Source organism: Uranotaenia lowii, chromosome 3 (assembly GCF_029784155.1).
Source record: "Uranotaenia lowii strain MFRU-FL chromosome 3, ASM2978415v1, whole genome shotgun sequence".
Taxonomy (NCBI): Eukaryota; Metazoa; Arthropoda; class Insecta; order Diptera; family Culicidae; genus Uranotaenia; species Uranotaenia lowii.
The window spans coordinates 47633961-47660063 of record NC_073693.1 but is presented as its reverse complement, the minus strand read 5'-3'; the positions used below and the strand labels follow the sequence as shown (position 1 = coordinate 47660063).

The following is a 26103-nucleotide window of genomic DNA, read 5'->3' as shown; positions in this document are numbered from 1 at the left end:
CTGGCAACCATAAATGCTAAGAACTAAACGAGTAATTTAATCTTGTCTTTTATAAATTTTGAAAATTTGCTGCTAATTTTGAGAAAAAATACTCGAAAAATATCATATTTGATTAATTTTCTATTTTGAACCAATGAATTTAAATTGAGGCTAAATTTAGATTTTTCCAGTCAGTCCAGTCAGTGAAATTTCTCAATGTGTTACCTATTTAATGTTTACAGCCTTATCGGTGAAAATCATGTTCTGTTAGTAAGAACATTACTAATTTTCAAAATCATAAGTGGATAAAAGAAGATTAGAAAAAAATCACAGGAGTTGATCGAGGAGGAATTTTATAAGAAGCGTTTTCATCAAGCACGGACCAACTATTTAGAAGTTGTAGAATCGAAGAGAGTTGAGTCTACCACAAAAATTTTCTCTGAAATAAAGCGGGACATTTTGAGATAAAAGCGGGACAGCGGGACATTTGCTAAAAAAGACATGTCCCGGGACATGTCCCGCTTTTGCGGGACGGATGGCAACCCTATCTTATATGGATTTAATTTTTTGAAAGATCATGGTGTTAAAATTGCCTAGCAAATTTTTCGTAAACAAAACTGATACGAAAACTTTTTGTTCTGACTTATTATGGCTGAAATATTGACTATTTTAGTCATCCTGTGCAACGATGGGGCAGAGGACTACGATTGGCAAATCACATTAATATAATAACCATAAGTCAGTTGATCTTTTAATTGTTATAATATTTTTTGTGAATAAAGGAAAGACTCAAAAACAGGCGCATCCAACCAAGATATCTTTAATTTTTCAACATTACTTTTTTCTAAACACACACTCCTTGCTTACATATTTACCAAAACAACAAATTTTGTACAAATTGGTTCAGAAACAAAAGAGATATAGCGATTTTGGTCCAGGAGTGTAAAATTGACACTCCAAGAACTCCAACGGGTTAAACACATCAGGAACGGATTAGGATTAATCAGTGTTGATCGAAAATAACTGTATATTGAAAGTTTTATACTGAAATTTTCAAACATTCGATTAAAAATTCAATAAAAAATAAAACAAAGTAATTTTTTTTATTTAAAAGCAAGAAAATAGGTACCAAACACGGAAATTTGTACTTTACAATTCATCAAACATGAATCTCTTAGCAAAGTTGTGCAAAATTTCATGAGGCTAACTATTTTTTTCGGAATTCTTAAAGTTATGGCAAAATTCACAAGAATTATTTGCGTTCTTAGTAAAAAAAACTGTTAAAAAGATGCTAAAAATAAAAACTTTACGCTTCAATTCTGGACTGAATTCCATAATGCAGACTTAATGAAAGAATTAATAATAAGGTATTCAAAAACAGACATTATCAAAATAATTGAACTCGTAACTCTATTCCAGATATCAAAATATTGTTGAAAAATCATTTGTGCCTAGGTATTTTTTCTAAGATTTGTGTATATACAAACAGATATGTGAAAGTTATATAATTTTCTTCAGAAATTGAAATTTTATATTCTTTGTCTAACGAAAACAATTCGATGTTTGAAAGTCTCTTCAGTCACTTTCGGTAATTTGTAAATTTTACTTCTCAAAAATAATCACAGTTTTGGCTTTAATAATTAATTTTTTTTTCTCTTCATTTTTCCAGGCACACTACTGCCGCGCTCAGTCACTGTCGGCCCTGGGAAAATCTGAACAGGCTATCATCGCCCGCTGCCTGTCCCTGTTCCTTGATAAGCAGTCCCAGTGTGTGGCCAACGGAATAGAAGAGGAAATAGCGAAGGTAAAATTCAGTTTTGAAAAATAAGTCGATTCGAAGTTTTTCAACATTGGTCTTTCTTCCCTCTCAGGATCTCCAAAAACTACTCGCTTCGATCCACCCGGCTCAGGAAGTGCGCAGCATCCCTCCACCTCGACCTTTGATCGAGGATCCTCTGGCCGAGATTTTTGGGGCACCGTTTCCGCTGATGAACAATCGTAAGAGGCGTCACCACCGCATTCTTTCTGCCCACAAGCACAAAGCAAAAAAGCAATTCCTCAGCCTGCGAACCAGTGACTTCGACGAGGATCATTCCGATTGCGGCGATGAGGAGTACTTCTTAAGGGCCAGCTTATTTGAGGACCTGGACGAGGAGTTCTACCAGCAGACCATCAATCCCCCCCACCACAGGCGGAAATCGTTAACCGCCTACAACTTCAACATCTTCGGATCGGAAACGACTTCCGGTGCCACGGAAAGAAGTGGCACGCTAGCCAGCAAGAAATCGCCGATAGTTCCTCCGGTTTCGTTGATCATTCCAAGGCCCAACTCACGACTGAGGTCATTCGTGGACCGAATGACCAATGAGCTGGACTCGATCCGCTGGGCCGAGGGAAGTCCGGTGCGGTTGAACGTTAACCCGCTGGCCATCGAGGTTTCGGACTTCGATTGTGTCCTGTGCTGTCGGACTTTGTGGAAACCGGTGGTGACGCCCTGTGGACACACCTATTGTTGGGTAAGTTACGAAGGTTTTCGAGTTTTTATTCCTTTTCTTAATTATCTTCCGTTTTTATCCAGATCTGCCTGGACCGCTGCATGGACTACTCGTCCTCGTGTCCTCTATGCATGGCCCCTTTAATCGAGCAGTTCCGGCACCATTTGGCTAGTTCCGGTGCCCTCAATGGAGCAGCAAACGGTTCCGGTGGCAACATACCGGCCACTAACCTCACCCTGCTGGCCACCAATCCTACACTGATCTCATTGTCTAAGCGTAAGGTAACCCAGTTCGTGGAGGAAGCGATGCAACGGTTCATTCCGGATGCATACGAAAAGCGGCAACGGCAGGAACTGGATCGAGAACCCACGGTTCCGGTGTTCATCTGCACAACTGCATTTCCCTCGGTGCCATGTCCGCTGTTCGTGTATGAGCCTCGCTATCGGTTGATGGTGAGGCGTGCTATTGAAAGTGGAGAGCGGCAGTTTGGAATCGCTCTGCCGCAGCAAAATGGCCGCCAGAGGTACGTCGAGTACGGAACCATGCTGGACATCCGGGACTGCGTACAGCTTGGCGATGGCTGTTCGATCCTGTCCACGGTTGGAGGCCGACGGTTCCGAGTGGTAGCTCGCTACGAAAAAGATGGCTACGACACGGCCAACGTAGAGTTCATCGAAGACGACCGGATAGATGGAAGCCTTCAAGGACTGGAAGGCGCTACGGCAGGGGACGATGAAAAGATGCATTTAATCCGGGAGCTGCACGAGAAGGTTCTCCTGAAGGCGATCGGCTGGCACCAGAGCCTGCCGGAGAACATCAAGTGCGAAATCTTCAAGTCGTTCGGCAAAATGCCGGATCTGGAGGACAACTGGGAGGACGAGGTGGACGGGCCGGCGTGGGCCTGGTGGATCATTGCGATCCTGCCGCTCAGTCAGCATTTAAAGGTGAGCCAACTTGAATTGCTTTTCGGAATAACTTGTACCTACACTGGGTGAAAATACCCATTGGTTGATTATCTACAGTGTTTGTCTTGTGGGGTAGCTTGATGTAGAACAGCTTTTAATCAAAAGGCCGGTTGATACATTTGAGCGAAAGTGATCGAATTATTTGGCGATTATATCTGGCATTAGGTAAATATCGTTTTTACTTTTGACCCAGGGTTGGAAAAAAGAAAAAAATCGCTCAATTTTCAAATTGGTCTGATTAAATCACCGACCAGTGAGTGGGTAACAAATTTTGTTTCTTGAAAATGATCAGAAAGTTTATCATTGAACAGGTTTGCAAATCTCATCAAACTGAGCATTCTTTATACAAAAACAATAGTTTTGTTGATTTTTTTAAGTTCCGGCATGAATTTTTAATATAAACTATTACAATTCTTTTCAAAAACGGCAGTAGAAAAGTAAAAAAAAAATGCTATAAAAATTCTTCATGTTCTATAGTATTTTATTGAAATCTATGCTTATATATTTCTTTTTTCGGTAAACACATGCTGGTCTCGATTTTTCAGTTGACCAGGGGCTTTCTATTTATGAGACGAGTAACCCCAAAAAATTAAACCTCCAGAAAATCGGATTCATATTTTTATTCATTATCAGCTATAAAATAGAATTAAAATAGCACCTATCTGTAAAAAGCTTGCTTCAGATAGAATTGAAACAAAAACAATTGCCTGTATTTCAATTATATATTATTGAAGTCAGGATATTTTTTTATACAAATGTAACGTTTTATTCATACTTTTAATAAAAATACGAATAAAATTATTCGTCACGGTTTCGAAGGAATTCTCGAATTTTTCCTGTAACACGGCTCATTAGGCGAGCACACCTTCTTCATCCATCGTTTTAGCTTAAGGTTGCTAGATTGCCCGGTTTTTGAAGAAGTCTGGTCCTGCCTGGTTGCTCGGATACCATTGAAAAAAGCCCGGATTTTGTTCGGATTTATTCAATTTGCCTGGATATTACTCGGATTCTCGGTCTACAATTTTGGAATTAAATGTCCGGCCTGGATAACTGCTATAAAAATTTTGGCAACCTAATTTTAGCTATCTCATTCCGCCAGATCTTCATTTGATTGATGTCTTTAACACTCTTTCCTTTTGCCTTGAGTCTCCTCTCCATAATCTATATCTATATATATAAAAATGAATTTCTGTCTGTCTGTCTGTCTGTCTGTCTGTCTGTCTGTCTGTCTGTCTGTCTGTTCCCTATAGACTCGGAAACTACTGAACCGATTTGCGTGAAACTTGGCAGGTGGGGGTATTGGAGGCAGGGGAAGGTTCCTATTGTGGTTTGAGACCCCTCCCTCTCTCATGAAGGGGGGGAGGGGCCTCCCAAACAAAAGACAATTTTTTGAATAACTCGAGAACCAATCAAGCAAATGGTATCATATTTGGCATGGGGTGGTATTTGGGAACGAGGAATATTTCTATGAATATTTGGTACCCCTCCCTCCTTTCAGTGGCGTGATAGGAAGGGGGGAGGGGGGCTACCTTACAATTTTTCATATAACTCGAGAATTAATCAAGATATTGGATCCAAATTTGGCATGTGAAGGTATTTGGATACGAAAAATATTTCAATGATTATTTGAGACCCCTCCCTCTTTCCAGTTGAAAGGAGGGGGGGCCTCTTTCATATTTGTTTATATAATTCAAAAACTAATAAAGCAATTTGAACCAAATTTGGCATGGGAGGGTATTTGGATACGAAAAATATTTCTATGATAATTTGAGATCCCTCCCTCTTTCCAGTAGGGAGATATAAAGGGGGAGGGGCCTCTTTTATAGTTTTCAACATAACTAAGAAAGTAATTAAGCAAATGAAATCAAACTTGGCATGGCGGGTATTTGGGAACGTGACATGTTCTAATGATTGTTTGAGACCCCTTCCTTCTTACAGCGGGGAGGAAGGAAAGAGACAGGGGAGTTTCATACAATTTTTACTGCATAACTCAAGAACTAAAACAGCAAATGGAACCAAATTTGGCATGGAACGATATTTGGGTACGAGAAATGCTTCTATGAATATTTGGTATCCCTCACTCTTTCGAAGAGGTGGATGAAAAGGAGCTGATCAAGCAAATTGAACCATATTTGACATGTGAGTGTATTTGGATACGAGAAATGTTTCTATCATAAATTGAAGCCGTACCTTTTAAGCGGTAAGATATGAAGGAAGAAGGGGGGTTTCAATTTTTTTTCCATTACTCGAGAATTAATCGAGTAAATGAAACCAAATTTGGCATCAAAAAGTATTTGAGTACGAAAAATACTTTTATGAATATTAGGTTATCACCCCTCTTTTGAAAGAAGAGAACGGAAAGGGGGATGGTACTCCCTTTCAAGTTTATACAAAACTCACAAATTTACTACGTAAATAGAACCAAATTTGGCATGGCATGGAATATAGGAAGGGAAGAGGGAAGCTAACATTTAACTTTTATTTTACAAAATCCGAGAAATGGACTGAACATGGAAAATCATTTTGGTATGACTCTATGATTATTTGACACATCATCCTCCTTTCAGTGAGAAGGTACATGGGAGGAGGGAGGTGAGCCCAATACAATTTTGTTAGCATATGTTTTCAATTTATGCTTACGAAGCCAACAAATGGAAACAAAAATGGCATGGAAAGGTACTTGGTTACGAGATATGTTTCTACGATTGTTATAGACTCTTATGCTTTACAGTGTAGAGAGGGAAAGAAAGAAAGGGGCTCCATACAATTTTTGTTGTAAGGCTTAAATACTTATCAACCAATGGAACTATAATTGATATAAGAGGATTTTTGAGAACGAAAAAAAAATTTATTAAAGATTACAATCTCCATTCAGCAGGGGGTGCAGAGAAGGACAGGGGGGGGGCTCTCTAATCAGTTTTTTAGCATAAATCCAGAACATATCCAGCAAAAACAACCATACTTTATAAGTTAGATTATTTACGAACGATTAATTTGTGACCCTTCTTTTTCAGGGCGAAACTTAAGGAAACAGATGAAAATTATCAGATCTTTAAAACAAATTTATAAATCAAGATTCAGAATATAAGTTATGGTTTGTGTTGCAATTTGAAACTCCAGCTGAAGCTCTCATTTTATAGCGGTTGCTTATTAATTTCGTCTTAATTTGATTTAAAATAATACCAAAAACAATAAAAATTTGAATGATTTCTGAAAATATCATTTGATTCTGAAAGGTGTAGCAAAGCACACCGGGTCAGCTAGTATATATATAAAAAGCAATTATCTGTATGTTTGTTTGTTTGTTTGTTTGTTTGTTTGTTTGTTTGTTTGTTTGTTTGTTTGTTTGTTTGTCCTCTATAGACTCAGCTGTCTTAAGAGCTAGAGGTCTGAAATTTGGCATGGATACTCAATAGGTCCAGGAAGGATGAAAAATGTTTTCAGATTTTTGGATGACCCCTTCTGAAGGGGGTCGTCCATACAACACAAATATGGTTTTCGCGATATTGACGTTATTTTTTGTCGGATCGTGTTGAAAATTTGCACTTGGGTATTTTGAAAGACGAGAAATCGATTGCAGTTATCAAATTTAGGGTCAGGGGTCGGCAAAAGGGGTCGTCCATATCAACTGATTAATGTTTTTGCGATATTGGCTTTATTTTACATTGGATTGTGATGAAAATTTGCACATGAGTGTTTTGAGAGACGAACAATCGATTACAGTTATTAAATTTAGGATCAGGGGTCGGCCAAAGGGGTCGTCCATATTCACTGATTAATGTTTTTGCAATTTTGACGTTATTCTACATTGGATTGAGATGAAAATTTCCGCATAGGAGTTTTGAGGGACGCTCTTTTGCTTTCAGGTTTCAAATCTTGACTCAGGGGTCGGCAAAAGGGGTTATTATCTGTTCACTGTTTTTACGATATTTTCTTGATTGAGCATAGAATTGTAATGAAAATTGACACATGGGAGTTTAACAGAAAAGATAATTGATTTCAGGTGTCAAGTTTTGAATCGTGGTCAAAAAAAAGGCCGTCCATGTCAGTTGCTCACTGTTTTCGCGATATTGTCGTGATCATGCATCGGATTGAGATGAAAATGTTCAGATGAGGGTTATAAACTATGAACAATTGACTCCAGGTAACATGTTCCGTGTCAAGGGTCGGCGAAAAGGGCGTCTATATTCACTGTTCACTGTTTTCAAGTTCCTGACGTTATTTTACACATAATTTGAAAAGAAAAAATGGCACAAGGGAGTTTTGAGGAACGTAAAGTTGGGTTCAATTATCGAATTTCGGGCCATGGGGCAGAAAAAGAGGGTTTCATTGAAAGTTCAGTGTTTTGTGCAATAATTTTGTTGGAGGCAGTTAATTGATACCAATTTAAGTGTGAAAGTCAAGCAAAAGAGTCGTGCATATAAAGAAATAGTACATGTTTCTGCCATAATGTCTACCCAGACAACCATTTGGTGGGTATTTCGCATTTGCAACGCAAATATACGTGCAAATATACGTGTAAACATATCGTATATAATGTAGCAAAACCAGTATATACGTATCATTTTGGAGGCCATATAGGTACATTAGCAAACATATTCTTGATTTGGATTGTATTAAATTACGATTTGCACGACTTGTCATGCGCATCATTTACGACTACCCTGATTCTATTTCGAATATACTATGACAATTCACATCATCATATAGATGATTGAGGTTGTAATATACGACATTTTTCGTAACAATATGGAAAGTTTGACGACTTGTTTGGTCGTCTTTTGCAACTTGAGTGCAGGGCTCCCATTTTCCGCATTTTCCGTCAGTTGAAAAAAAAAATTTTTTTGGGATTTTAAACCAATGGGTTTAATCATCCTCAAAAAATAATAAAAATAAGATTGTTTCAAAGAAATGTGTTTTTTTGCTGTCAAATTCAAGTTTATATCGTACACATTTATTATTTGCCTGATTGCTGATTTTTTTTCCACGTTCATGAATTTATTGTTAGCGCCTGGACTTGATCCCCTGACGATTCGATCAGCAGCTCATGATCGTTCCTCGACGCTATCTGGTATATATAAATTCAAGGGGATTTGCTTCAAAGGCATTGAACCAAAAGCAAATCGTATATTTCTATAACTTAAATCTTTTAAATCGTAGAACACGTCATCGATGATCTAAAAATAGACCAACATTTTGAAGCCTCCTTTAATACGATTCCAATCATCGATGTCCCATTATCATAAACGATTTTATTGAACTTTTTTGTATTCTTTTACGATTGCCAGCAAATACGTTTTACGAAAATCAGACATGCGAATTAATTTGCAAAGGTATACAATTGCATGCACATTATTACGAATCAATGCAGTTATATACGTCTTTTATTTCGAATTGTTTTATGCACAGCACGACAAAATCTCTCAATCACGGCTGATCTCCGTATATCAGTCGTTTCACGGATTTTTTGCGAATTGTCGTACACAAAGGTCGAGTTCATATGCACATAAATACTACTTGTCGTAATAAAATCATGCAATGCTTTTAAATACGATAAAGAATATGCATGGACCGAACATTGTAGGTGCAGATATACGAAAATGAGTATAAATAACATTCTATACGATGTAATCTGTAAAAGAAAATACGACTTCTGGTTGTCTGGGTAGATTTTGCAACCGATCGAGAAGAAAACACTCTCACATAAATTTTAATAAAAAGCCAATCAACCGTTTAATTTGAATTTCAAGTAATAGTAATAGTAGCAAATTTAAACACTGTTGAATTTTTTCCCCAAAATTATGGAAAGAATGTTTCGAATTCATTTTCTAAACTCATTTTGACGTACCAATGATTTAAAGCGAAACGAAGTTCGTACGGGATCAGCTAGTTACCCAATATTTCTCAATAGGGCGGAACTGAGAGCAGATGGGTAGGTTGAGGTTTTTCGGAACAAACTGGACCCCTTTCTCTGGCCAAAACATTACGGGATGGTCGTGTGATCGAGTTTAACGGCAAAATTCGTTTTGAAGACACTCTTTTTGGACGTCATTGTCTTATTTGTATCGAAAACTTTCGTTTTTTTGTGCCACAGCTGCAAATGCCCTGCCAAATCTTAATATTTCGTGCAAATTTGTCAGCAAATAGAAATTTAAATTTGGCTGGAACTTTCCCCCGAGCCATTGCCAAGTAAAATTTTTAACCGGGGGTTTGTCCGAAGTCAGCCTTGACATAGGTTTCATCGTCCATCAGAAGGCCCCTTTCGAATTTGGTCAGCACCTGGTCGTATAGCTTCAGAGCACGGATTTTGGCCACACTATTTTGTTTTATGGATCTACTTGGCTGTTTGCTAGCTCGATACGACTTGATTCCTTCCCGGATTCAAATTCTCCTTACGGTACTATGGACAGCACAAAATTTTCCAAATCCTTGTCAGACAGATTGGAATTCCTCCTAATCGTTTTCAAAATCTTATAACGCGGTTTCCGGTCAACAGTTCCACTTCCCCGAATAACATTTTCACTACGAAAGTTCCACTCGGACGATTGGCTTGAGGCTTCTAAATCGTCGTCAATGTGTCATTATACCCTTTGATAACACGCCATACGGTATTTCTGGGCAATTTCAACTGTTCAGCTAGCCTAGATGCAGACTACAATGGAATTTCCAAAAAAGAACTGTGCAGATTTTTTCCCTTTTTTTCGGCTTCCATGTTGATTGTTTGCAATGTACAGTCGATTTTTTTGCCCAACCATGTGCGAATAATAAAAAAAAAGAAATTACAAAAAATGTACGAATAAAAAAAAACTCCAAAAATGTTTGTAACTAGGTATATGATTATTCATTTTTAAGTATTTTTACATTAATAGTTTTCCTATTTAATCGTTACTTTAGCTAATTGGAACTAAACCTAAAATGTTAGCTTAATTTTTATAATGGAACCTTCAGTAACAAAATATGGAATTCGCTTTCATCGGTGATTACAATCTTTGAATTTGTTGATGAGTCTCGTAGATAAAACTTATTTGATTTGAGCATAAAATAAGTTTCTTCAGGAGAGCCTTCAATCCCTTAAAAAAAACTTATTCTGTACTCAAATCAAACAAGCCCAATATTCCAAACTTTTTTACAAATTCAAATATTTTAACCTTTGATGGAAATAAATAAAATTAAAAAAAACATGAAGAGATAAAAATTTTTGGATCAAATTTGCTCAATGCTAAATGGAATAATTTAAGTATGAAATTAAGCTTTTGAACAAACTGCAATGTTGAAAATATTGAATAATGTACCGAAAAAATATAGAATTTAGTAAAGATTTTTTAGATGAAGACCACACGCAAAATAATCTGCACGTAGCGGCTACGTGAAAAACTACATAATTTTTATCCACTTGATTTTCACGTAGATGCTACGTCTGGAAATCCAACACCAACCTTGAGCAAAAAGATGTTTCGTTGCCTAGAAAAAAAAATTATTCGGTTAAGAATTTCAATTTCACTGTCCAAATCAACAGTAAATCTATTCAGCTATGAATCCCGAATATTGTGACAACTCACCTTCCAATTAATCCTGAGTAAACTGACAGTAGTCGCGGTTTTCAGTGTGTTCCTAGCGAGAAAAATCCAAACTTTCTCAAACATTTTTCCACAGAACGAACAAAGTCAACTGTCCTTTTCTTATGAGTATTTGAGGAGAACAAAAAATACTTGAAATCGATTTAAAGCATCTACTTAGATTTTACGTGAAATTAAAGAGGCAATTATGTGAAAGTAAAGTGGTTACTACCAGGGCGCACTTGAAAAATTCTGGTTTCTCAGGATTCACGAAGAATCGAAATGATGCAACAAAATATTAGTTTACGTGAAAACCCCATAAAAATAATTTCAAAATTATCTTGGGTGCAGGTACAGGTTTCTTTAACAGCACATATTTTTCATAAATAATGATCAATTCCATAAAGAAAATCCTGTTGATCCTCCAGAATTTTGATCCTGAATTTAAAAATAGAGCTGAGAATCTGTTTCCGAATTCCTAAAGGATTTCTGGAATGCACTAAAAATACGATTTTCGAATCTTAATTCCAGATCAGAATTTGATGAGACAAGTTTCAAAGCCCTCATTTATGAATCTATTATTTAAATACTTTAGTTTTGGTTTTATCTAAATTTATTATTCAAAATAATTTATTTTTTATCTGTATTGTGAATCTGTATTAAAATATGAATTTCAAATAATAAATCTGAATCTGAGTTTCCAATTTTGGATCGCCATTTAGAAGCTTTAAATGTTTGAATTTTGTTTAAGAATTAAGTTTAAGAACTAAGAATTCGAATATAAAACTAAGTTTTTCTTTTTTCATGTTCGGTAAGCTATTATCACATGATTCAAATTTGATATGAAATGCAAAACCAAATTTGAACCAGGATTCCAAAGCAGCTTTTCATTTCTAATTTCTTATGATTATTTGAAATGAAAATCAAAAATCCTAAACTGGATACAGAATCCAAAATACGAAAATAGAAATACAACTTTGGTTTTTGGAAATGGTTATCCGAAATGGGTTTAATTTAATTTAAAATTTAATATTAAGACTTAATTGTATGAACAAGTGAGAAAACTGTAGCAGAATTTTGAACTTGGGATGGGTTTTTGAGGTTTTAACATTAGTTTTAAGTCTAGATGTTACGCTTGAATAACCTTACTGTATGATAGTAATTTGATTGAGAAACTCCCAAACCTCGCATTTTTTTTTCATTATTGTGGTTCTTCCTACTACTTCCCCTTTTCCATTACTGTTTTCCGCAATATTCTCATTAAATTTTGCCGCCCTACTCACTCGCGCTCTTTTCTTTATAACGGTTTTCCCAACTCGCAAAATATAATTTTATTTTGCAGTCTTCACAACTCGCATTTTTCATTGCTGTTCTCCTTGTAAAATTTTCATTGAATTTTACGGTCCTACTCATTCGCATTTTTGCATTATTGCGGTCCTCCCAACTCTCAAGCTTTAATTTTATCTTGCGGTCCCCTCAACTCGCATTTTCCAATACTGTTCTTCTCACAATATTTTCATTAAATTTTGCGACCCTACTCACTCGCATTCGTTTAAGTATTACGGTTCTCCTATCTTGCAATCTTTAATTTTATCTTGCGGTCCTCTCAACATGCATTTTCCATTATTGTCCTTCCCGAAATATTTGTATTTAACTTTGCGGTCCTACTCACTCGCATTCTTTTCATTATTGCGGTTCTCCAAACTCACAATTTTTAATTTTATCTTAAGGTCCTCAAAACTCTTAGTTTTCCTCGCAAGTTTTGCGTTTAATTTGGTCCTTTAATTCGAAATCTTTAATATTATTTTTCGGTCCAAATCACTCGCTTTATTTTTATTCTTGCGGTTCTCCCAACTTGCAAGTTTCTATTTTACATTTTTCCTAGCGGTCTTCACAACTCGCAATTTTGCGTTTAATGTGGTCCTCCCAATTCGCAATCCTTAATATTATCTTGCGTTCCTCCAAACTCGCAGTTTTTCTTTACTTTGGTGCTCCCATCTCGCAAGTTCTAATTTTATCTTGCGGTCCTCACAACTCGTATTTTTCCTAGTGGTCCTCCAAACTCGAAATTTTTGCGTTAAATGTGGTCCTTCCAATTCGCAATCTTTAATATTATCTTTCGTTCTTCTCACCTCGCATTTTTTTCCATTACGGCGGTCCTCCCATCTCGCAATCTTTAATTTTATCTTGTGGTCCTCTCAACTCGCATTTTCATTGAATTTTACGGTTCTACTCACTCGCATTCATAGCTTAGCTAAGCTAAGCTAAGCTCGACTCACTCGCATTCTTTTTATTATTGCGGTTCTCCCAATTCGCAAGTTTTAATTTTATTCTGCGGTCCTCTCAAATCGCATTTTCCATTAATGTTCTCCTCGCAATATTTTCATTTGATTTTGCGATCCGACTCACTCGAATTTTTTCATTATTGCGGTTCTCTCAATCACAAGATTTAATTTTCTCTTGCGGTCCTCACATCTCGAATTTTCCATCACTGTTCTCCTCGCAATTTTTTCATTAAATTTAGTGGTCCTACTTACTTGCATTATTTACATTATAGCGGTTCTCCCAACTTGCAAGTTTTAATTTTATCTTGCGGTCCTCTCAACTCGCATTGTTCATTACTGTTCTCCTCGCTATATTTTCATTAAACTTTGCGATCCAACTCATTCGCATTATTTCCATTATTGTGGGTCTCCCAGCATGAAAGTTTAAATTTTATCTTGCGGTCCTCTCAACTCGCATTTTCCATTGCTGTTCTCTTCGTAATATTTTCATAAAATTTTGCGACCTGATTCACTCGAATTTTCATTAAATTTTGCGTTCCTACTCACTCGCATTTATTTCATAATTGCGGTTATTCCAACTCTCAAGTTTAAATTTTATCTTGCGGTCCTCACAACTCGTATTTTTCCTAGCGGTCCTCCAAACTCGCAATATTATCTTGCGGTCCTCACAACTCGCATTTTTCGTTACTGTTCTTCTCGCAATATTTTCATTGAATTTGCAAGTTGTTGCTCATTCGAATTCTTTTCATTATTGCGGTTCTCCCAATTTGCAAGTTTTAATTTTATCTTGCGGTCCTCTCAACGCGTATTTTCCATTAATGTCCTCCTCGCAATATTTTCATGAAATTTTGCTGTTCTACTCACTCGCATTTTTTCATTATTGCAGTTTTCCCATCTGGCAATCTTTAATTTTATCTTGCGGTTCTCCCAACTTGCAAGTTTTAATTTTATCCTGCGGTCCTCACAACTCGCATTTTCCAATTCTGTCCTCCCCGCAATATTTTCATTAAATTTTCCGGTTCTACTAACTCGCATTCTTTTCATCATTTCGGTTTTCCTAAATCGCAAGTTTTAATTTTAGCTTGCGGTCCTCAGAACTCGCATTTTACTTTACTGTCCTTCTCGCAATATTTTCATTAAATTTTGCGGTCCAACTCAATCGCATTCTTTTCAGTGTTGCGGTTCTCTCAACTCGAAAGTTTAGTTTTATCTAGCGGTCCTCAAAACTCGCATTATTCGTTACTGTTCTCCGAGCAATATTTTTTATTAAATTTGCTGTCCTACTCACTCGTATTCTTTTCATTATTTCGGTTCTTCCAACTCGTAAGTTTCAATTTTATCTTGCGGTCCTTTCAACTCGCATTTTCCATTACTGTCCTCTCCAAAATATTTTCAATCAATTTTGCAGTGCTACTCACTCGCATTCTTCTAAAAATTGCGGTTCTCCCAACTCAAAAGTTTTAATTTATCTTGCGGTCCTCTCAACTCGTTTTTTTTGCGGTTCTCCAAACTCGCAATTTTTGCGTTTGAGCTGGTCCTCCCAATTCGCAAGTTTAAATTTTATATTGCGGTCTTCTCAACTTGCATTTCCCATTACTGCTCTTCTTGCAATATTTTCATTAAATTATGTTCGTTTTTTAGAACCAAATGTTAAATTTTCCCATATTAACCTAAAAGTTAAATCATGTGAATTCTGTAAATTCTGTAAATTGTCTTTTCTATCTTTTGATGAGCCAAGTTAACTTAATCAATTCTTACCACATTCTCAATTTATGTCTTTTCCAGGTCGGAATCCTCTCGACCACCAGTTTGGAAAAGCGCTTGCGGGCAATCGACAAAACGCTCAATCTGGAATCGGCCCAGCGGAAGCGGAAACGATCGGTCTGCATCGTTCCCTCGTCACCGGCTTCTCCACCTCCAGCCGGATGTTGCGACGAGCTCCAGGGACCGGACGTGGTTGTCGTTCAGCATCAGTCTCAACATCATCAGCACCATCATCATGATCATCAGCAGCAGCACCAGGAGCAGCATCACCATCATCATCATCATCACCACCACGATCATCATTCTCAGCAGCAGCACCAGCATCAGGAACACGATCAACAACAACAACAACCACAATGCCAAGCAATCGATTGTTGCCTACGAGAAAGAACTACCTCAACTGTTCACCATCATCATAATCATCATCATCATCATCACCTGAGCCAATCGACGGAAACGGCAGACTATCTTCTGTAAAAAAAAAACAAGAAAAACAAAATATTAAATTCCATTTTTTCCAGAATTTGAATAACAAATATCAAGAAAAAAACTGAAAGCAAATCAATCCCTTCAATAGAAAAAAAACTGGTAGATTGTAGAGAGAGAAGAAATAAACAACTCCTAGCTAATTATTAACAAAGGATAACAATAAACAATAGAGAAAATGGAAAATAGAAAAACCACTCAAAGGTTCTCTAACTGAAATGTACAACTCTCAATCACACAGCAAAACACCCGCACACACAAACACAAATATTACCTAACACAGAAAAGAGGAAAAAAACTATACACCAACATAGAGGAAGTGTGTAAATGTTCAGGTTTGGAAGCAATTTGTGGATCAACTACCCTATGGAAGATAAAAAAAAGAAATAAGTAAGGAAAAAGCCACTACAAACTACATTAGAGTATTGTGAGTGTTTTCTGTTTGTAATCGTGTACTGTTTAACCAAAATTGATGCCATATATAATGAAAGGAAGAAAACAAAAATCAACAGAAATACGGAAACGTAAACTTAGCTATAAGAAAACCTCTCTCATCCAGTCACTTGTATTCAAAAGTTAATCTTCTCCCTCTTTCTCTCTCTATTTCCTATATAGATAATACAAAACAAATTCAATCAAATCCTTTTAACAACAACAACCTTTCTATCGCTTTTCGAAACATTCAAAACTTTTCATCTCTGCATGGTTCCAGCAAGTTCTTCTTTCCACATCTTCAACTCGAAAAGATTCCTCTTCAGAATACCAAAAAATATTTAGTCTGATAAGAGCTACTTTTATGAAAAAAAAACAAACAAACAAAAAACTTCAACTAAATAAAAAGTTCGTGTGAAAATGTGTGAAAAATTACAACAGCAAACAAACAAAAAACAGAATTCCAAATATGAGTGTTAACTTTTTCAAATTTCCTTTCTTCCAAATTGTTACACATTTTTCCATCTATTAAGCTTTCCTAAATCAATTCTCAACCTCATTGAATTTCCAATCAAATTTCCTTAAAAAGAAAAACAATTCATAAATCTTAAAAACTTTCAGCCATTTTGCTCTTGAGCGACATTTTTCCGCATCGAAACTCTTTAATGCATTAAACACATTCGACTATTTGTAGAAACGAGCCGAAAATTTACATTCACATACGAAAGCATCATATATTGTTACGCCATTCTTTCCAACTTTAACGCATCGAAATGTTAAGCCATGTGCTTATTCAACTTTCCAGTGTTACGCGAATTATGTATTTATGAAATGCATTTTCCTTCACGTTTTCATCCATATCGTAGTGTAAATCAAAAAACTTCAACTAAATCAACGAATTTTTTTTTTCTGTACTTGAATCGAAACCTTTTTTTTCATATTCGCCTAAAATTTTACGATACGATTGCAAAAAAAAAAATCGGAATCAAAACCAGAACTCAGGTAAAAAGAATAATCAAAATTTTTAATTTTTCTCCGTAATCCGAACTTTGTAGAACAGAAGAAAATATAAAATTTCTATTCAAAAATGTCTAAGATGTCAAATATACCAAAACCTAAAAATTCAACGTTAAAATAATTGGTAAAATTTAAAATTGAACTTTATTTTAAAATATGATTTCTCCCGATAAATTTGTTTAAATCAAACAGTTCGTTTGGAATTCTGTTGTAATCTTAAACTATCTTTTCTTGTGATAAAAAAGGGGGAACGCCAAGCTATGGGCGTACTGTGAGGACAATCTTCTCTGTAAACAAAAAAAAAACCCAATCCAAACAATACAAACCCAAAACGAAAACTTTGAAATGAAATATCAAATTATACGGAAGTTCTCTAAAAATCAAACAATCCCAATCAGCTAAAAACCACTATATTTCGAAATTCGCGGATCAAAGTAGTCCGACTGCACTGAAATAAATGTGTTTCTCACTTTCCCAAGCTTGAACATATATTTGTAAAATTCGTGTAAAAATGGTTAATTTCTAGTGCAGGATCAGTTGAAAAAAAAGGAAAAACAAACCATAGGTTAATATTTTCAATTTTACGAAACTGAAAACAAACATGCTGTGAATAAAATATGTTTAGCAAAGAAAAGAGAAAAACAAATAAAAAAATCAAACCCTCACAAACCATACAATCTGTTGTCCCCCGACCGACATTTTTAAAACTGTTATAAGTTCTAGGTTAGCGCTTGTTGATAGGAATCCGTTGGAAGACTAAATTTATAGCGAACGAATGAAATGAAAATTTATAAAAACGAATACAATCCACCACCTAAATAAATAGGAATTCTTGAATCAAAACAGTAACCGACGACAGCTTTCGTCGAAATCGATAGGTCCATATTGGTTTAAACATTTTTTGTAATTTTTTTGTTCCGTTTTTAGAGTCCCGTGTCAGTTATTCTAATAGTTTGTGAACAACAACTACAACCGAAAGGAAATCGTAAATTTGTGATAATTCGTGTAATGTTCGTTATTAAGTTACTTTAAAACTATACTGTGTACTATCTTCTATATGCTAAGCACGTCGCCGTCGTCATTTGCTGCGCAGTCTCATTTTGTAAGCCTTTTTCCCGATTATGATTTTTACCCTTCTCTTTAATGTTCACTACGTAGGTTAAGCTGTATGATTGAAATAAATATGGTAATAATCTTTGACAGAAATAAGCAGTTTTGTTTTGCATGTGTCTATCGGGTAAACGAAAGAAAAACGATCGGAATATCACAGCCCATTGTCAAATGTAGAGGAACAATTTCAACCTTTTCACTGAGGAAAGTACTCACATGATTCGTCGGGAAAAAGTCGGTACTATTCTACACATTCTGCCCATGACTGTCAGTGAAGGAAATTTAAATGTAAAGGGCGTAGTGCGGTACACCTCATATATTTAAATGGTGTTTTTCAATATGAACTAGCAGGCCAGCCAAGAAGCTGCGTACTGCTGCTCCATAAATGAAGGCGTTTACAGCATGCACCTGTTTTACGCCTTTATTTATACAATCTAAGCAGTGCTTTTCGATAAAACCACCTGGCACCTCAAGATATTGCATGATACTTTTGGAATCGATGGGTAATAGTAAAACCACAGGTAAAACGCTGAATTTTGAACCAGACTCATTGTTTAAAACTTTTTAAAAATGTTTTTATTTCGATTCCTTCAATATGAGCACATTTCCGCGGTGGAAATCGGGGGAAACCAAAATTAAAACATTTGGATGAGATTTTAACAATGAGATTAGTTCAAAATACCCACCATGCTGCAAAACAAACTTATGTCGTGTTTTTGAGCTATTGACGAAAAAAGATTTTTCGTGTTCAAGGTTTCTAAAAACCTTGCTTTCCACTCCACCTGAGATGAACCGCGATCAGAGTGCCAGGTAGTTTTGTCAAGAATCAGGACATCATGAAAAAAACTAATCAAAAGATTTTTCAGGACACCTCTGAATTTATGGAAATTACACGCAGCCCTGCTTAGATTGATAAATTAACGTGAAGTACAAATGCTGTAAACGCCTTAATTTATGCAACAGAAGTGAGCAGCTTCTTGGCTGCCAGTTCATAGCTAAAACACCATTTAAATATTTATCATCTGAACCGAAGATTACCATCGGTTGAACGAATTTAAATTTTTTATTACAGCGTTCTCATAGATTAATTACAAATTCGATCATAACTTATATGTTTTTTCGGAAAGCCCGCAACATTTTAGAAAAAAAAATTTAAATTCAGAACAACACGACAGCTCCTTAAAAATCAGGACAGTCTCTCGAAAATTAGGACAAATTCTGAAAAATCAGGACACCTAGCACCGCAGACCGCGACTTTTTCTTCTGATGGGATTTTCATCCTTCCGGATGCGTAAACGATGCCCGCGGCCTTAAACGAAAAATGCTCAAGAAATAAGCAAATATGTTTGATTTTGCAGTTGCGAACCAATTTTTGATTTTTTTTTTTGCTGATGCAGCACTTGGGTAGTGGAAAGGAGAGACTTTACTACTTGAGGGTAGAAACTGGAATACTTTATTTACTATCCTAACATCCTTTTTATAGGAAAACCATCCCTATGGTTACATATCTAATTGTTTATTCATTATGTGTATGTTGTTATCTGTCCCATCGATTGCTTCGATTGGACAAATCTCAACACTCCTCCTCAACATACACATTCGCAGTCTTTTAACTGCCTCCGGCGGCTCCTCTTGAAGTTGGAGATGCTACTCTTCAATGCACGCACCGGAATACGCTGAAATGGAGGTTTCTTATGGTCGTCGCCACAATAAAAAAAAACGAAAACATTTATTAAATTTTTACAATAGGCCACTTTTATTTTTACCCACCATATTTCCCGACTATTCTGGTCTTTTTGTCAGAGTGTGGTTTTGTTAAGATTCGACTTACGGCTTTCTCGTGATCGGTCCCATAGAAACGAGCTGCTGAAGTGCAGCCAGAATAAAGAAGAAGAAGACTTACGGCTTGAGTCCAACTGGCAGCTTCCTGGGAACCATGCATGGCCCCACTTTCGGCCTCGTACTTGCCTCCGAGACGCTCGACCGCCTGGCCATGATGCTGCTGGTGTTGTTGTACTGCTGCTGGCACCGATTGCGACGCACCGAATTGTCGTGCCGGTTGTTGTTGTTGTTGCTCTGCTGCTAGTGCAGCACTTTCCACACAGCCGGAGGTGCGGCTGATATCGAACCGATGGCGCGCACGACATTGCCGTGTCGGATGTTGTTGCGAAATTCTTTTTTTCTGCTGCTGGAGTTACCGTAAACGATACTCCGCCCTGGCGGAACGGACCGTTGTCTTTGCACCGATTGAGTGGAGCTACAGCTACCGCATCTCTTGCACCGTGGGACCAGTTGATTTTGTCGACGAGCAGTGACAGTCGCTGGACGTTCTGTTGATGATGGACCAATGTACGACAACAACTGATGACGGCTTGGATTCCACACGACTTTCCCGTTTTCGTTCTGGTAGCGGTATCGCCACGGGCGTCGCCCAATGTTGCGCACTTCGGTGGCCATGCTTCCGGTTGCTGGGGCCTCACAATTTGTGCGCTCGTGAATCGTGAGCGCTCCAGTCGAAGCACCACTCTCCTCAAATTTTACAAAAAACTGACCCCGGCAATATCGATGACAGACCGGACCAGATTTTTCTTTTTTCTTTTTCAGTTTTTGGTGGACTGTGGGCTGTCGGGTTTTTTTTTAATAAGTTCGATACAGTGGGCCAAATCTGGTCGAACAAGTTGGTTTGTTTTTGATAAGGGTTGGGTTTTTAACTGTATTTTTGCTCAAATCACACCATCGAAAAGGTTCAAAAAATCAACTGTAACAACGCTCTCGCCCCTGTTGCAACGCGATGACCTTCCATGGCTCCAGTTCGGCGACCTCCACCGGGATTTGGCACGACGACCTCCCAATGGCTCTGGCCCGACGACCTTCCATGGCTCTGGTCTCAGCGGTCTTCCTGTGGCTCGAAGCTTTCTCCTTCGCCTCGACGCCTTTCCTGAGGCCTGCGCCTCCCAGTGGTTCCAGTCCGACGACCTCCACTTGGCTTTCCGGTCCAACGACCTTCCGTGGCACCGGCTCGACGACCTTTCGTGGTATCCCCCTCGTAAGTCCTCCAGTGGCTCCTGGTCCAACGACCACCAGCTGGTTCCTGACTTGACGACGTTCCATGATACCGGCCCGCCAACCTTCCATGGCCTTCCGGTTCGACGACCTACCAATGGCCCATGGCTTTCGGTTCGACGACCTACCAATGACTCTGGTCCGGCGGCTGCGTTCGCGGTCCCAGCCCTACGACCTTTCATGGCACCGGTCCGACGACCTTCCAGTGGCTCCGGTCCGACGACCTTGTTTGGTTCCGGCTCTCCTATTGGCCCGATGCCTCACCAATGGCACGACGACCTTCCTCTGGCTCGCCGACCTTCCTATGGATCCCGGGCAGCTCGCAATGGATTCGGCCCAACGACCTTCCTTGGCACCTGTCCGACGACCACCGTTTTCCTGGATTGTCGACCTCCACCTGGCTTCCCGGTCCGACGACCTTCCAGATGGATCCTGGTCCTACAACCTTCCACGGTTCCCGGCTCGTTGACTTTTCTTGGCTTCGGCTCGTTGTCCTTCCATCGGCTTCCTGGCTGGATGACTGTCTACTGTTGATTCCGCTTCTCCTCCTTTCCACTAGTGCTGGGCCCATAACTTGTTGATGCAGCACTTTCGGCAGTGGAAAGGAGAGACTTTACTAGTTGGTGGTAGAACTTGGAATACTTTATTTACTATCCTAACATCCTATTTATAGGAAAACCATCCCTATGGTTACATATCTAATTGTTTATTCATTATGTGTATGTTGTTATCTGTCCCATCGATTGCTTCGATTGGACAAATCTCAACAATTTTAAGTGGGTAGAAAGTAGGAAGTTATTAGTTGCCGTCACTTAGAGCACCTGTATCCAGGCGCGGTCCTATGGGGGGGGTGATCACGCCCCCCCTCCCCCCCCCCCCCCAAGCGGCAAAAAACCGTTACAAAATACCCGTAAATGATAGAATTTCTATAAAAACTTCGAACTTCCCCTAGTAGATGTGCTTTTGAATTTTCAAAAAATTTCCACTCCGTGGGGGTGTTTAATCAACGAAAATGTTTGTTTATCACTTAAAGGCTCAATTGAAGAAAAGTCGGTCTACCAAAATCAAGCAGCTGTAACTGGCAATTCCATGGACCGAATTATACCAATCAACTTTCGATTCTGTTGAATTACTAAGTGTGTTGACTTTGAATTTGCTAACAATTTATCTACTTATAATTTGAGCTAGGTAATGAAATCTAGGGATATATTTTTAATTGTTTCTAATATCCTTTATATGCCTGAATTTACATGAGCAAATTGTGATAAATTTTGTACCTATTTGTTTCAAAATCTGAACTTCTTAATTTTTCATTATGCTTTGGATTTTAATGGAATGAAAAATTTGAAAAAGTCAAAAAGAGGAGTGAATATTGTTGTAACACTGAAATACTTGAATATTTTTTCTTCTGAAGTCATACATATATTGATTGCCTTTACCATGCAGTTTCTTTTTTATTCGATCAGATAGAAGAAAATAATAAAAAGACTCAAACTATATACATATGAACGGAATCATAAGATTGGCAATTTCCTTTAATTTTCAGAAATTACTATCATGTTTAATGGATTTACAGATCTTGGTCATTCTAATAAATGAAAAAATACCTTTGGACTTTAAGTGTTAAATTGCCTGATTAGTAAGAAATTTAAATTGTAGTTACGTTCTCCATTGAAGTGATTAGTTTTCCTGTAAATGCTTAAGAAACGTCTGACTTCAATCGACAGTCGTTGATACTTTCTAATCTTTCTGTTTGACAACAATTTTTTAGAAAATAAATTAAATCGTAATATACAAAATGTTGAGGCCGCATGAAATCCATTTTCAAGGAAGATTCGGCAACGGAAAATTCCTCATTAGGATTTTTCTTTGAAGTTCAAAATATATTAAAAACCGAAAGAATCGGGAAAAAATATTATAATAAAACTTTACTTCAAGATTAGAAAGCTAAGACGATTCTGAAATTCAGATATCCATTAGAATTTCCATTTCTATATTTTTTTCTTTATTTTCACAGTTGGTTTATTGTCAATTATAAATCTTTACAAAGTGATGTCTAACTCATCCCAAAATCCAATGCAGTACTATTCTCACTTGCGTTTACAAGAAATTCATAATTTGATTGCAAAAAAAAACCATAGAGTTTTTGAATCATAGTAAAGATTCTCTTGTACGATTCATCTCTCCCTCGATTTAACATCATTAAAATATGAATTATGAAACTTCGAACTAACCTTTATTAAGAAATTCAAATAAATTAGATCCAATTTAATTGATTTGGTTTGAAATTTATCTCATCAAGCATTCATATAATGGATGACCGTGAATCGATTCAAGTACATACTACAAAACAGAAATTGAATATGAAAATTTTAAATTTTAATAGTTAGAGTTTAAGTTTCTAAAACCTTTTAAAGATTTCTAAATTCAAGCTAATGCGCTAACACAAGAGATTCCAGAGCAACAATACATAAAAAGAAGAAATTGTGAGCAGAGTTTGTAATTTTTGCGTTCCCTATGAGTTTTTAGAGCCAAAAAGGAATAAAAACTATTTATAAAAGCGGTTTCAATATCAAGGAATTGGTGTTTTGAGAGAAAGGTTTTAATTCATCTTCAAAACTCAAATCTGCATTCACAATTATAACACAAGGACACAAAATTCACATTTTCCGAGGTGCAAAGAATTTTAAAACTGACTTTGACTTATTTAGGGGTACTGAATGCAAATTTGTGTTTTTTCTATCTGCTCTGTTTTTCGGTATAACTTTTATAACTTTTGAAAATACAAGGTTAAAATTCATTGAAAAAAAATTGTGCACTTTTAAGCAAAAGTGTACAGTATCAAAAAGATTTAGAAAAAAAGGTTAACACTTCATAATCCATTTTTCTGATGACTGTGAGTAATTTAACGTGACTTTTGGATGACAAAATCATAAAACTTAAGAAAAAATGTTAAATTAATTTTTTCAAATAGTTGTTTTAAGGTACAAAATCTGTATCGTTTTTTCGGGAATTTGTCATATAGTGGCATTTTTCCCCTGAAATATGCATCGATGAATGAATAAAAGATAATTTATAGATTCAAATTAATTACTTGTTGTTCATGTAGGTCAGTTGCTCCATCAATTATCATTGATCGATTAAACTCTAAACAAATTAGTTTTCTGACAAAACATCTGACGAAAAAATCGAGTTAAGGACGCAAATATTTTCCCAAATTAGTTTGCCTATATATGTTTATTTTTTCTCTTGTGGATTAAAACTTTCCCTATATCAGTCGATTATTTTTTCGGCATCAAGCCAATCCATCAAGCTAACATTCGAAAGAGCTTTTTGTGACTTTTGACTTACACTGCTGGATTTCAATTATATCGCCGAAACTGCTTTCAGCTCATCCACATAATAATTTAGAAATTTTAAGTTAAAATCCAGTTTAAGTTTTGATACTCTACAACTGAAAGTTTGTCTATTTCAATTCCAATTGATAAATGTTCTTCACTAGTTCAACCTTTCATGGCTTCATTCCCTGTTTTTATTACAAATTCATATCATTTCAAGTCTGTTGTCTCCTGAGCCGATGTCCGCGAGTTCGAGCCCAAGAGTAAAGATCGAACACAGTTGTACCGGATAAGTTTTTCAATAACGATCCGCCGACTGCAACGTTGATAAAGTCGCGAATGCCATAAAGATGGTAAAACAACTGTAATCGAAACAAAAAAAAAAATATCATTTCAAGAGTTTGGAATTATGAATAGGTACCTACATGAAGAAAAAAATACGACGTTTCACTTTCTTTATAATTTATTTGTTGCTTTTTCATTTGTTTCATTACAACTAAAATTGAAAATGTTGTATTTTAACATGAAATTCCAGAGCAAATGAATTAAAATTAAGTTCCAGAAGCTTCATACTTCAGTATCTGATTTTAATAATCTTATTTTCAACTAAATTCATATTAAGAGTGTTGATTTTTTATTTTGAAAATTTTAGAAATCAAAACAAGAATTTCGAACAAGGATTGTGTTTCCAAATTAAAAATAAAATTACGAAATTTCTAAATCACTGTGCAGTAAACTATCCCAATGCAAAATTCATTCTGCGTAATCATAGCAAATTGAAATTCATAGCAATAATTAACTAAAACTTATCTCAAAACTATAATTTTTGTTTGGCCTAGCACTAATATTCAGAAGCTCAACAATGTGCTTATAATTTTCATTTGTAAAATGACATTTATAACAAGAAATTCTATAAAAATCTTTAAAAGTGACCATTTAAAACTACCAAATATAAAAATAATGACAATTTTCTTTTTATTAACATTTTTTTGCAGTGAATATTATAGATTTGCTGGTTGTTCTAAAAATAATGAAAAAGTTGGTGTAGAGAATATTGTATATAAATGGAGTTTCATTAAAATAAGTTTAATAGATTTATTAGTTAGTATGAACTACCCTGTAAGATTGGTTTCATCGATTTCATGAACATCGATGTTATTGTCAAGAATGACGGCCAAGAGAGAGAATATCATTAAAAATACTCAGAATCAGTGATGCCACATTTTTATCGGTATTTTGGAACCCAAAAAAATCTTTTATCGGTATGGAAATCCTAAAAATCGGTATAAAAATCGGTATTTGAGGTGGATATTCGAAAATACTTACATTTTCAACTTCCTAACGTATTTTTAATATAAATAGAAGCTTGCAATAAACAGCAAGTCTAACAACTCTTATGAATGTTAAATTTAGTATTAAACTAGCTGACTAAGTGTGTTTTAGCATATATTATTCATTTTTTATCTTGGTTCTAGGTAACGCAAGTTTACATAAAAAGAAATTAAATTTTAACAGAACTTTATGTTTGTTACGACTTATACATTTTTTTTATTTTAAAACTATCCAGCAAAAGCAGATAGTTTTAAAATAAAAGAAAAGTAAAAATCACAAAT

At 36.4% G+C, this 26103-nt stretch overlaps 1 protein-coding gene across 3 annotated transcripts in view; it reads left to right on the top strand.

The window, feature by feature from the left end:
- Positions 1-18188, top strand: part of LOC129751619 (LON peptidase N-terminal domain and RING finger protein 1) — a 207262-nt gene extending 189074 nt beyond the window's left edge. For all 3 annotated transcript variants that reach the window (XM_055747222.1, XM_055747224.1, XM_055747223.1), the window contains exons 4-7: positions 1649-1783; positions 1851-2495; positions 2558-3418; positions 15066-18188. In XM_055747222.1, the coding sequence (XP_055603197.1) occupies positions 1649-1783; positions 1851-2495; positions 2558-3418; positions 15066-15521 (2097 nt within the window). In that variant the 3' untranslated portion in view covers positions 15522-18188. The remainder of the gene's footprint in view (positions 1-1648; positions 1784-1850; positions 2496-2557; positions 3419-15065) is intronic.
- The last annotated feature ends 7915 nt before the right edge of the window (positions 18189-26103 follow it).